Below are 13,477 nucleotides of genomic sequence, written 5' to 3' on the forward strand. Positions count from 1 at the left end.
TTTATCAGTTTGAGAGAAATGTGTTAAAAACTTACTATTTCTCCTTATAGTTCTGTCAATTTTGAGATTATGTTACTGATTGTTGAAAAATTTTGAATTATTATATTGTTTTATGTTTCTGGTAGGTTTAATATTTTATTATTAAGAAATGTTCCATCTTATCTCAAGTAATGGTTCTTGCCTTAAAGTATACTTGACCAATTTTACTTAGCCTACCTTTCCAAGGTGCTTTTCAGGTATTATCTCATACACTAACAATGCCACTATAAGGTAGTCATTATTATTGCAATCATTTTACAGATGAGGAAACTGGGCACTGAGAAGTTATCTTCCCAGTGTCAGAAAGACAGCAAGAGATACAGTCAAGATTCAAACCCAGATCTCCTCTAGACAGAGCACAAGCTCTTCATCACTTCACTATGCTGCCTGTCTCTTTTTTTTTAGCCCATCCAGAAAAGCATAGGTTTGAAAAGTGTCCCATCAATTCACAGACACAAAAGAAGACTATATTTTAAACTTAATACAAACAAAACAGGCTGGGAGAAAAAAAAAACTTCTATTGAAAGGATCAGGTAGTATTTATAATCAATTTTCATTTCATTTTAACTGTTACTTATAGCCACTTTGAGCTGATACATACAAGAAAACTTTATTTTTATTAAAATTCATGCATTTCTTGATACACTTACTAAGTAATATGTGAAGAGATGTCCAACTTATAGAGGTTCTCTAACACATATAGTGAATATCTTAGCAAAAACTAGAGAAAACAAAACATAAAGCAAACAAAATAACAGAAATACAAGTGGAAGAAGTAAGAGAACAAACGAAGTTCACACATAGTTTCAATGAAGGTGCTCAAAAGTAAACGTACACCGGGACAGATTCTGTGGTGGTGGAGGAGGTGTAGGAAGTTAAATGTTAATCGTGTCATAGTTAAAAATGGAACACAGCTCTGTCTTCTTATGATAAGCCTGCTAGCAGGGAGAAAGCTTTGAATTAACTGTACTTATCACAAAAGAAAAAATTTAAGATTTTAAATGTAAACTTAAAAATAATATAAAAGAGTTAAGAAAATCGTGTAGAAGAAGGGGTAGACAAAATAATTAGCTACTAAAGGTATCAGAAAAAGGCCTGAGAAAATCTGGTTAAAATGTTAAACCTTGTATTGCTACTGATGGGGGTAGTTGTTTTTATATCTTTTAAAAATAATAAAAAGATTCTGCTAAAAAATTTAAAAAAAAGAAAATCGTGTAGAGGTGAACTAAAGATGAAGCTAACAGTGAGCCAGTCGACAAAGGGCTGAACATTTGACTCTAAACATTCTCACGCTCATAAAGAGACACAGTTATAGGATTCAAATGTCCACAAAGTAAGCACAAACTAGGTTCAGTGTTTCTCAACAACTTCCTTACCTTACAACATGGTCTACTTTTAGCAAGATGTCTCACGTAGGTCTTTGACATCTTAGCACAGAACAATTTACAGGAAGTAATGACAGGGAGTGCTCTAGTGGGACAGCGATACCCAGGTGTGATGGGCCTTTCTGACTGCAGAGCTGAATGCAAGCATAGATCATACAGTCTCGAGAATAAGAGTCCTAAACTCACATGTCTACAGGAACCAAGGATATAATGTGAGTCAACCAAGACACTTTTATTTATTTATTTATCTATTTATTTAATAAATTTATTTATTTTTAAAAATTTGTTTATTTTATTTACTTATTTTGGGCTGCATTGGGTCTTTGTTGCTACGCGTGGGCTTTCTCTAGTTGCGGTAAGTGGGGGCTACTCTTCATTGCGGTGCGCAGGCTTCTCATTGCAGTGGCTTCTCTTGTTGTGGAGCACGGGTTCTAGGTGCGCGGGCTTCAGGAGTTGTGGCGCACAGGCTCAGCAGTTGTGGCTCGCGGGCTCTAGAGCACAGGCTCAGTAGTTGTGGCACATGGGCTTAGGTGCTCCACAGCATGTGGGATCTTCCTGGACCAGGGCTCAAACCCGTGTCTCCTGCACTGGCAGGCGGATTCTTAACCACTGTGCCACCAGGGAAGCCCAAGCAAGCCACTTTTAAAGGAAAAAGAAGTTCTTTGGACACCAAAACACAGACTACATATGAAACATTCAAGAATATTCTTTCCTTACTCAAAGCAAGATGCTTCCATTTTTCTTGTATGTGGTACTCTGTCTCCCTTTCATTGTTTCATGTCTGTTAGAAATGGCGACAGAAATTTCTCTGCTGTGAGAGAATCTACAGTGCGATCCCTCTGACAGGTGGCAGATGAGACTCAGCCTCAGGGCTGAGGAGACAGCAAAATGGTGGAGAGCATGGTAAACTGAAAAGCAGAGGCTTTACCGAAAAGACAGCCATTCCTTGCTGTGATATTGTCAGACAATAAGGAATACACATGCGGTCTTTGTCCCGAGTTCCTGGCACAGAGCTCCTAAAACTTGGTATTTCCCGAGTAACAGAGGTAAGAGAAGTGCCTTTTGTTATCTATAATAAGCCCCTTTCAACCATGTAAGAATTTATATTAATGAGGTGACTCCTGATGCGCCCATGGACACATTCCAGAGAGGGGCTGGTGCCCGAAGAACCACCACGTGATTAAGAGGGTTGGCACTTTCAGTTCCCCCTGCAACCTCTAGGAAAGGGAGATGGGCTAGAGGTTGAGCTAATCACCAATGACCAATCACAATGATTTCATCAATCCTGCCTATCTAATGAAACCTCCATAAAACCCTCCCAAATGACGGCTTCAGAGAGCTTCCAGGATGGTGAACACATTGGGTGCTGGGAGGGTGATGCATCTGGAGAGGGTAGGGAAGCCCAGGGCTCTTTTCCCCACATCTTGTCCCATGCAACCCTTCTATCCAGCTGTTTCTGAGTTGTAGTCTTTATAACAAACTAGTAACCATAACTGAATTGTTTTCTCCAAGCTCTGTGAACTGTTCTAGCAAATTATCAAACCCAAGGAGGGGTTGTGCAACACCCCAATGTACCGTCGGTTGATCAGAAGAAGTACAAGTGGCAGCCTGGGACTATGACCGGTGTCTGAAGTAGGGGGCAGCCTGGGACTGAGTCCTGACCCTGTGAGGTCTGTGCTAACTCCAGGGAGATAGTGTCAGAATGGAACTGAACTGAAGGACACCTAGCTGGTGCCTGCAGAGAATTAGAGGACTGCTTGGTGTGGGGAAAAAAAAACACACATCCGGTGTTAGAAGTGTTGTGAGTAAAAAACCAGATAAGAGTGAAGTGTTCTGGTGTTGTAAAAACAGCACTTCATACTTGGCTCTTGACAATTTTTGCCAGATTGTCTTTTTTTCCAAAGTCAGAAATCTCTTTTATGAAAAATTTCTGGATTTTAAATGTTGGCTAAAAAAAGAGAAAAAAAGTTTCTAAACATGCTACAGGACAAATAAAACCTACTCCTTATCAATTGCCAATTTGAGACTTCTGGTCTCAAGAACTCTCCAAGCCTTCTCACATAATTAATTAAGTTCCTGAAAAAGACTGAGTCCTGGTACGCTCAAGGTTATCCTCCTTGTACAAAGCACAGCCTGCTGTGCTATTCGGTAGAGTACAAACATGGCCATAAACTCTCCCTCTCCTTGTACCCATGACCCTTTGCAATGTAGCTTTGAGTGCCCCTCACTGACTCCAAGCTTGGCCACGTGACTTGCTTTAGCCAAGGAGAAGTGAGCAAATGTGACACGAGCAGAGGCTTGAACGATGCCTGTGTGTTGGAGTTTACCCTTTCTTGCTGTTCATTGAAACCCTGCCACCATGTGGTCAACTTCAGACTTGCTGGAGGATAAGAGGCTACACGAATAAGAGGCCCCAGTTGTCCCAGGCAAGGCCATCATAAACCAGCCATCTCAGCATATCTGCCAACTGACTAGACACATGAACAACATTGAGACCAGCAAATCCAGCCAAGATGAAAAGACCTCCCAGCCGATTCACAGAATTACAAGCTAAATGAATCGTTGCTAGTTTGACTGACTCAGTTTTAAGGCAAGTGGTTACAGCAAAAGATAACTGATACATGCTATCATATATCAGTTTTACACCTATCAAAAATACCATTATAGGGGCTTCCCTGGTGGCGCAGTGGTTAAGAATCCGCCTGCCAATGCTGGGGACACAGGTTTGAGCCCTGGTCTGGGAAGATCCCACATGCCGCAGAGCAACTAAGCCCATGCGCCACAACTACCGAGCCTGAGCTCTAGAGCCCACGAGCCACAACTACTGAGCCTGCGTGCCACAACTGCTGAAGCCCACGCGCTCTAGAGCCCATGCTCCACAACAAGAGAAGCCATAGCAACAAGAAGCCCGCGCACCACAACAAAGAGTAGCTCCCACTCGCCACAACTAGAGAAAGCCTGCACGCAGCAACGAAGACCCAACACACCCAAAAATAAAAAAAATAAAATAAATTAATTAAATTTTAAAAAATACCATTATAAAGGCACTTGTTTTTGTGGAACTAAGAAGGCTTTTTCTCAAGAGAAAGGGTTTTTTTTTTGTGTGCAATCACCACCAGACCTATCATTAAGTGTCTTACACATTCCTGTCACTTTTATTAATTAGCCTCTATGTCGACAACCAAAAACATAAAGCTACCTAGCATGCAAAAGCTTTCTCATTTGCCTAAGGTGTCTGCTTCTATCTTCAACAAATCCTTGAGGACCACTCACTGTGAAAACTCCCTTCAGTGGGAGAACTGTCAGCAAAGAACCATATGCTTTAGAGCTGGAGGGGAGACTGAGATCCTTTTAAAGAAAAGTTAAGCATCCTGAAAAGGCCACTAGCCTGAATGTAATGCTTGCATGTGGGTCAAGGGAAGGCTAGTTGACAAAGTCAAGATCTTCTTCAAAAGATACCAAAAGAGGGCTTCCCTGGTGGCACAGTGGTTGAGAGTCTGCCTGCCGATGCAGGGGACACAGGTTCGTGCCCCAGTCCGGGAAGATCCCACATGCCGTGGAGCGGCTGGGCCCGTGAGTCATGGGCGCTGAGCCTGCGTGTCCGGAGCCTGTGCTCCGCAACGGGAGAGGCCACAACAGTGAGAGGCCTGCGTACCGCAAAAGAAAGCAAACAAAAAAAAGATACCAAAAGAGTATGGGTTAGGCACAGTAGTAATTTAGAAATTTTTTATTAAAAAAAAATTAGTACACAGCCAACCACCCAGAGAACATTATTACTTCCTAATGTATGCTCAAAGATAAAATGGTTGCAAGAGGTTCATCTAACAGCTGATTTGAATGAGCAAAGTGCATCAACATTAGTGGCAACTTCCAAAATTCATGATCTCCGTGCTATATTAGTAAATCTATAGCCTTGTTTTTCTGTAGGACACCAGAGACAATTGGTATTTACAGTCCTCCTAATTCACGGAAATAATATTATCTGCACCTAAGAAATTTCTCTTTCCATTTTCTCTTGGACCACTTTCAAGTACATATCTTATTTAATTCTCTATCATTTTCCTCAATCCATGATGGCATTCACAAGGAATACCATGTATTATCAAACAATGAATCATCCTCTCTGCTTATTATCTGACATGCCACTCCTGGAACATTCAATTCTTTTTAGGCATTACAGTAGGCCCTCTGTATCTGAGGGTTCCACATCCACGGATTCAACCAACTACAAGTCAAAAATATTCTAGGGAAAAAAAATTCCAGAAAGTTCCCCAAGGCAAACCTTGAATCTGCCGTGTGCCAGCAGCTATTTACAGAGCATTTACAATATATCAGGTATTATAAATAATTTAGAGATGATTTAAAGTGTATGAGAGGATATGCGTGGGTTATATGTAAACACTATACCATTTTATAAAAGGAACTTGAGCATCAGTGGGGTTTGGTATTTGCAGGGAGTCCTGAACCAGTCCTCCTCAGATACCAGGTACGACCTGCACGTCTTAAATTTGGGATAGACTCCTTTTTTCTATACGTGTGTGCGTATGTGTGTGTGCGTGTGTGTGTGTATCCCAACACCACTCTATTTGAACCCCGCCCTCATGAGCCATTTGAAAAGTCAAAGATCTTAACATAAAAATTTAAAAAAAGGAATAGTGACCCTATACAAAATGTACACACTGACTTTTTTAAAACTTTTCCCTTTTCACTTTTTATACAACTTCAAAAAGTAATAGTTTAGCTATCTTTGTGACAATGTTACTGATTTTCACTTTACTGCCTGGTAACTAATAATTTTAATCAACTCTTTGATTTCCTATGATGCTAAATTCTAAACCAAGCACCTACAGTGTGCCAGGAATTATACTAGTGGCATAAAGATAAATAAGCAGGGGTCACTGGCCCAGGGACTCACAGGCTAATGAAGAAGGCACAAGTAAATAACAACCAAGTAAAATTTAATGTTTTTGGTACTATAGTATGTGTATAGTTCAAGTATAATGCAAAATCAGGTCGTTTCCAGGTCCCAGGAGATGGTCATCTCTACCTGGACAGCCCTCCCTCTAAGTCATCCAAACCAACCGCATCATCTTACCTCCTAAATGCGCTTCTTCCTCACAGGGTCCCTCAACTGTTACAGGGCCCCACAGTCCTAGCAATCAACATGGCTGGAACTTTCCGAGTCATCAGTTAAGTCCTCTTCTGTGCAGGGCTCACAGAGCCATACAAACAGTTTGCCAAGCTTATCATGCCTCAGGGATACCTTCTTTAAGACTCCTCATTCTGTCTTACTTTCATCCTTTTAACTCTTACCTAGACAAACGTATAATCTCCTATCCAGTTTCCTGCTTCTTGGCTCACCCACTTTATACCGTGCTGGCAGACTACTCTGCAGAAAGCAAGATCTTTCTAAAGAACAGCATTTGAAGTCCTCTGCAATCTTGTCCCAACCTTTCCAACTTGGGTTCCAGCTGCCAGTCTCTTTCGCACACTCTGTGGTCCTAATCAACTATATTTACATAATGGTATCCCAAATACCCCATGTCTGTATCTTTCTCGGACAGTTCTTATTAAAAATCCACAGTTTCCTATCTCCCCAAGTACCCATCCCAGCCATATTTTAAGATCCAAATTTAATGAAGCCTTTTCTGAGAAGTTTTACCCTGTTTCTCTCATCTAAAAACAAGTTGCTTTCTCTTTTGAATTCCCCCAGCAATTTATTTGTGCCTCTATTTCTTAAACTGATGTTATCTTCCCCGATAGAATGGATTTTTAAAAGAAGGAGCTCTGTCCACTCAAAGCCAACATTTGTATGTACTCAGTAATCAGTAAATCCTTTCTGAATATATTAATGCCTGTTAGTTTTACTTTTCAGTCAAACAGAGTCAAGCAGCAGTATCTGAACAAGCTGGACCACTCACCTGATTTCCGCAGGGAACTGTGCATTTGTGACCAGGAAACTGGAGATTTTACACTCGTGGAGTAGCTTCAAAAACCTGTTGATTTCTGGGTACATGATGGGTTCTCCCACAAGGGATAATGCACAGTGCTTTACTGTCATTCCTTCCTCAAAGCGGTCCTCTCTGACACCTGGCACTCCTGGAGAACATGGTGGAAAGGAACAAGCTCAATAAGGCACAGATAGAGAACATCACTTTTATTTTTCTTAATTTAAATTTTTTTTAATTTTTCTTAATGGTTCTTTGATTTTAGAGGGCAAAATTACTTTTGATACCAGCCAAATAATACAAAACAAGAGCCTGGGGGTGGGGGGGCAACCCTAACATTATTAAACCAGAAAAAAAAAACCTAGAATTATTATATCAGCAATCTCATCCTTGGTTTTAGTACTAATTAAACTACATCAATACAAGCAGGCAAAACTAACTTTGTTATTAGCTAATTATTTGGAACACAGAATGTATTACTTTCCATAATTTGCTTAGCTCTGCATTCTTTCATGTTGATCTAAGACAATGAACTCAGTACAGCTGCATAAGGAAAGCCTCTCCTATACCAATCATTGCCGCCTTCATTCCTCAAGTATTCTGAATCGAGAAAATAAACGCAGTCGGTCCAAAAGAACAGAGGAGAGAAAAAGCCTGCAGTTCTCACCTTTGGCTTCATATTGGAATCACCTGGAGAGTATCGTAAACTATGGCGGCCTAGGTCCACTGCCCAAGATTCTGTTTAACTGGAGTGGATGCAAGCCAGAGTAACGGAAGCTTTAAAAGTTCCTCAGGTGATTCTAATGTGCAGCCAAAGTGAAAAACCACTGCATAAACCAGAGGCCCCCAAACTTATATGCCAACTAGAATCACCTTGGAACTGTCAACGTTCCAAATTCCAGGCCACAGCACAGACCAATGAAATCACCATCTCTGGGAAAGGGGCAGAGGCATCAGGAGCTTTGAAGCTCCCCAGGTGATCCCAATACGCAGACAAGTTTGGGGAATCACCGCCACACACCATTGGTTCTCGACCCTAGTTAGACATTGAGAAATAACCCAAAGAACTTTTAAAAATCCCAGTGTCCAGGCAGTATCCCAAGCCAATTAAATCGCAACCTCTAGGGATGAGAGCCTGAGACATCCCTATTTCTTAAATGCTCCCCCTGTGATTAGAGTGGACAGGGTGGGTTAAGCAGCACTGCTCTAGACTCGATGTACTGTAGGAAAGCATGCATGAAAAAAAAAAAATAGAAAGCATGCTTGAAAGTCCCTCAATCTAACACAGAGTTTGAAAGACTTGGAAATTGCTTAAAAAGGCAAATAAAAACATATCTCCCTTACTTCAGATATTTCTATCCATTACGTAGTTTCTTTTTGAAGAACACATTCTCTCTAAAGGATACAGATTCCTCACCGAGATTGAAGGTAGGAAGAAACATGTTCATATTCCCTCTCAGTCATTTATGAACCATCTCTGAAAAGTAGTTTTCTTGACTGTAAGCAGTACTTAGCCCAAAGAATGTTTCTTAGAATTAAATGAGATAATGCATGGAAAAGCTTTAGAAGAGGGCCTAGCACACACACAAAAAATTCATTAAGGATTTTTTCTTCTCATCACCTTTAGCCTGGTTTCTTAAAATGATTAAATCCCAGTCACTATCACCTTAAAGAACAACAACAACAAATCTGGAGAAAATAAAGTTAGTTTTCACTGCTTGCTTGTGCTTGAGTTTCCAGGAAGTGACATTATTTTACACACACACACAGGCACACACACACAATCTACTTGAAAATAAGCAAGGGCAAGTAAATACCCAAGACGTCAAACAAACATAATGCATGCTAAAATCAGAACAATCTCAAAGTGGCAGCTTTTATCTTCTTTTATGACTACCTAACTGCAATTCTAAGAATGTATTTCATGTCAGTATTTGGGGGATGAATAATTTTTTAAGTTATTGAAATATAATATCTTAAGTGAATCAAGGTTTTAAATAAAACTTGATCCATAACGCAGTCTGTGTTACCAAGACAACTCATCATTAAGTATAAAGTTTCCTTTTTGTTAAAAAAAAGAAAAAATCAGCAACTTTAATCTCGCTGGGAGAAGATGAGTAGAAGGGCAGATTTAATCAGAACTGCAAAATTAACCTAAAACTCAGAAAGCAGAATGGCTGAGCACTGGCTGGGCCCTAACCACTGGAAGTCAGACACACCAGGTCCAAATTCTTGCTCTACCACTAGGGCTGGTCTGTGTCCTGGGTCAAGCCACTCACCCCCTCTACACCCATTCCCTAATCTATAAAATAGGGATTTCACATGCACACAGTTATAAGAATTCAACGAAATAAGCCACATGAAATAACAGGTCTGGTACCAGGCCCAGCACATAAGCATTCAAAAAAATCTTATTTTTATTACCGTAATTATTTCATGAATTGAAACAGAAATTCAATTATTTCCATTATTTTAAATAAAATGGTAATTCCATTCAATTCAACATACAGTTGACCCTTGAACAACAAGGGCTAGAACTGTGCAGGCCCACATATATGTGGATTTATATATATATGTGTGTGTGTATATATATGTATACACACACACACACACACACACACACACACAGAGGAACATTTTTTGGAGATTTGTGACAATTTGAAAAAACTAGCAGATGCCCCCCACAGCACAGAAATATCCAGAAAATTTAAGAATAACTTAGGTATATCTCGAATGCATAAAATATATGTAGATACTTGTCTATTTTATCATTTACTACCATAAAATACACATAATTTTTTTTTTTTTTTTTGGCCAGCCACACGACATGCAGGATCTTCCCCGACCAGGGATGGAACCTTGGGAGCTCAGAGTCTTAACCACTGGACCACCAGGGAAGTCCCAAATACACATAAATTTTTTTAAAGTTAAAATGTATCAAAACGTACTCACACAAACACTTAAGGACCACACACGGCACCATTCCCAGTCCAGAGAAATGTAAACAAACGTAAAGTTGCAGTATTAAATCATAACTGCACAAAATTAACCATAGTACCGACTGTACCTCGGTAATAATTTCCTAAGATCTCCTGTTGCTACCGCACTAAGCGCAAGTGTTGCAAGTATCTGCTTGAAATGCCACGCCACGTGAGGCTCATCATCTCCACGTGAGCAGTTCATCTCTCCAGTCAATTGCAAATTGCAGTAAAAGGCAATCTCTCGCAGTTCTCTCGTAATTTTCATCATGTTTGTGCAATACCATGAACCTTGAAATAACACCACGGGACTCACACGATGTGCCATTAGTGATGCTGGAAGTGCTCCCAAGAAGCAGAGAAAAATCATCACATGACAAGAAAAGGGTGAATGGCTTGATATGTACTGCAGATTCAGATCTGCAGCTGCCGTTGGCTGCCACTTCAAGATAAATGAGTCCAGTGTAAGGACCATTGTTAAAAAAAAAGAAAAGGAAATTCATGAAGCTGTCGCTGCAGCTACACCAGCAGGCGTGAAAACCTTGCGCTTTTTGCAAAACGCCTTTGTACCTCATATTGAAAATGCAGCTTTTATCTGGGTGCAGGATTGTTATAAAAAAGTCATACCTATAGACGAATTATGAGTCAAAAGGCGAAGTCATTATATGACAACTTAAAGCAAAAGGAAGGTGAAGGATCTAAAGCTTGAGAATGTAATGCCAGCAAAGGATGGTTTGATGATTTTAGAAAGAGGTTTGGTTTTTAACATGTCAAGGTAACAGGAGAAGCAGCTTCTGCCAACCAAGAGGCAGCAAAGGAATTCCCAGCAAAGAAAATCATTGAGAAGAAAGGATGTCTGCCGGAACGGGTTTTTAATGTAGTCAAAACTGCTCTATTCTGGGGTGCAAAAAAAAGCCTCAAAGGACATTTATTAGCAAGGAAGAGAAGCCAGCACCAGGATTTAAGGCAGGAAGGGGTAGGCTGACTCTACCGTTCTGTGCAAATGCAGGAGGGTTTACGATCACGACTGCCCTTCTCTATAAAGCTGCTAACCCCTGAGCCTTGGAGGGAAAAGATAAACACCAGCTGCCAGGCTTTTGGTTGTACAAAAAGAAGGCCTGGACAATGAGAACACTTCTTCTGGACTGATTCCATGGATGCTTTGTCCCTGAAATCAGGAAGTACCTCGCTGGTAAGGGACTGTCTTCTAAAGTTCTTTTGATATTGGACAATGCCCCTGGCCATCCAGACCCCATGAGTTCAACACCAAGGGCGTCCAAGTGGTCTCCTTGCCCCCAAACACAACATCTCTAATTCAGCCTCTAGATCAGGGGGTCAGAAGGACCTTTAAGGCTCATTACACATGGTGCTCTATGGAAAGGACTGTCAGATCCCTGACAGACAGAACATTAGGGACGTCTGAAAGGATTACACCACTGAAGATGCCATCCTTGTTCTAGAAAAATGTGTGAAAGCCATCAAGCCAAAAACAATACATTCCTGCTACAGAAAACTGTGTCCATTTGTTGGGCATGACTTCACAGGATTTACGACAGAGCCAATCAAGGAAATCAAGCAAGAGATTGTGGATATAGTTAACAACAACAACAACAACAAAAAAAAGGTGGGGCTTCAAGATATGGGTCTTGGAGAAATTCAAGAGCCAGCAGACACCACACCAGAGGAGCGAACAGAAGAGGACTGCATGGAGATGAGTGCTTCCTAACCAGTGCCAGGTGACGAGGAAGAAGACAGAGAAGAAGCAGTGCCAGAAGCCAATGGACACGAGGCAATCTCAGAAGCGTTCGATTATTCAAGACTGCTTTTGACTTCTTTTACGACATGGACCCTCCTCCTATGATACGGGCACTGAGACTAAAGCAAGTGGTGGAAGAAGGACTGGTACCCTATAGAAACGCTTTTGGAGAAATGAAAAAGCAAAAAAGTCAGACATAAATTACTACGTATTTACATAAAGTCACACCGAGTGTGCCTGCCTGCCTCTCCGGCCTCCCCTCGCCCACCCGAAACAGCAGGGAGATGCTGACATGTCCAAGGAATCTGAGTAACACGGATGGCCACGGCAGGGCTTTGAGAAGGGTGGCCTAAGAAGGGTGGATCACGTTGGGTGCTATGTTGAGAATAGAGGGGCAAGCAGAGAGGCTAACCTGCCACAAGGATATTACATAATCTAAGCAAGAAATGATGGTGGCTTGGACCAAGGTGATGGCAGTGGAGGTGACAAGAAGGGCTTATCAGCTGGGCCTATTTCAAAGGTATAGTCAACGGCTCTATTTTGAAGGTATGTTTGAAGGACTTTCTAATGGACTGGATGTAGGTTATGAGAAACAGAGAGGTGTCAATGATTTCTATAAAGTTTTTGGCCTAAGCAAGAGTCACCATCAATTGAGACAAGTTGGCGGTAAGAAAGCCTTAGGGGTAACATGGGGGTAACAAGTATTGGGGGGGTGGGAAAGGGGGTGGAGGTAGATACCATGTGTTCAATTTTGGACACGTGAAGTCTAATATGTCTGTTAGATAGCTGAATGTGTGTCCAACATTCAAGTTTGGGTTCTGGGAGAAAGGCCTAGGTGGAAATAAACATTTTTGCGAAATGGATGGTATTTCTATCCAAGGGCCCGAAGCAGATTACCAAGGCAAAAAGGGCAGTTAGAGAAGAGGACCAAGGACAGAAGTCTACGCAATCACATACCTGAGGAAAGGAAGAGGGACCAACAAAGGACACTATCAGGGAAGAATGAGGAAAACTTAAAGGCAAAGAGATCAACTGCCATCTTCTCTGAGAGCTACAGCTAATAAATATCAGACGACTACAAAAACAAACAAAAACCAAGACCAAAAAAAAGCCTGTGGATAAGGCTTTTAAAAGAATAATTCTGGGATTTTAAAATTATCCTTATTTTCTCAAAAGTAAGGCACTGAGAATATGTAAAACCTTGGTTCTCTCCTTCAAGAAGCACATTTCTATTTCATGCTCACTGTCAGAGGCGATTACAGTGCTCCCCCAAACACAAGGCCCTCAGGGACTCAACCTCATGCTATCTTTCACTGTCCTCAAAGAAATATGTCAGAAAATAAGACATCCTCCAAATTTCTAATGGAAAGC

The 13,477-nt window shown here is 41.1% G+C and overlaps 1 protein-coding gene across 4 annotated transcripts in view; it reads right to left on the reverse strand.

Moving 5' to 3' along the window:
* The window catches only part of LOC132476085 (S-adenosyl-L-methionine-dependent tRNA 4-demethylwyosine synthase TYW1), a 211,834-nt gene that overhangs the window by 129,867 nt on the left and 68,490 nt on the right, over positions 1–13,477 (reverse strand). For all 4 annotated transcript variants that reach the window (XM_060077809.1, XM_060077807.1, XM_060077806.1 and 1 more), the window contains exon 12: positions 7,346–7,523. In XM_060077809.1, the coding sequence (XP_059933792.1) occupies positions 7,346–7,523 (178 nt within the window). The remainder of the gene's footprint in view (positions 1–7,345; positions 7,524–13,477) is intronic.

This window comes from Mesoplodon densirostris, chromosome 16, assembly GCF_025265405.1.
Source record: "Mesoplodon densirostris isolate mMesDen1 chromosome 16, mMesDen1 primary haplotype, whole genome shotgun sequence".
Classification (NCBI taxonomy): domain Eukaryota; kingdom Metazoa; phylum Chordata; class Mammalia; order Artiodactyla; family Ziphiidae; genus Mesoplodon; species Mesoplodon densirostris.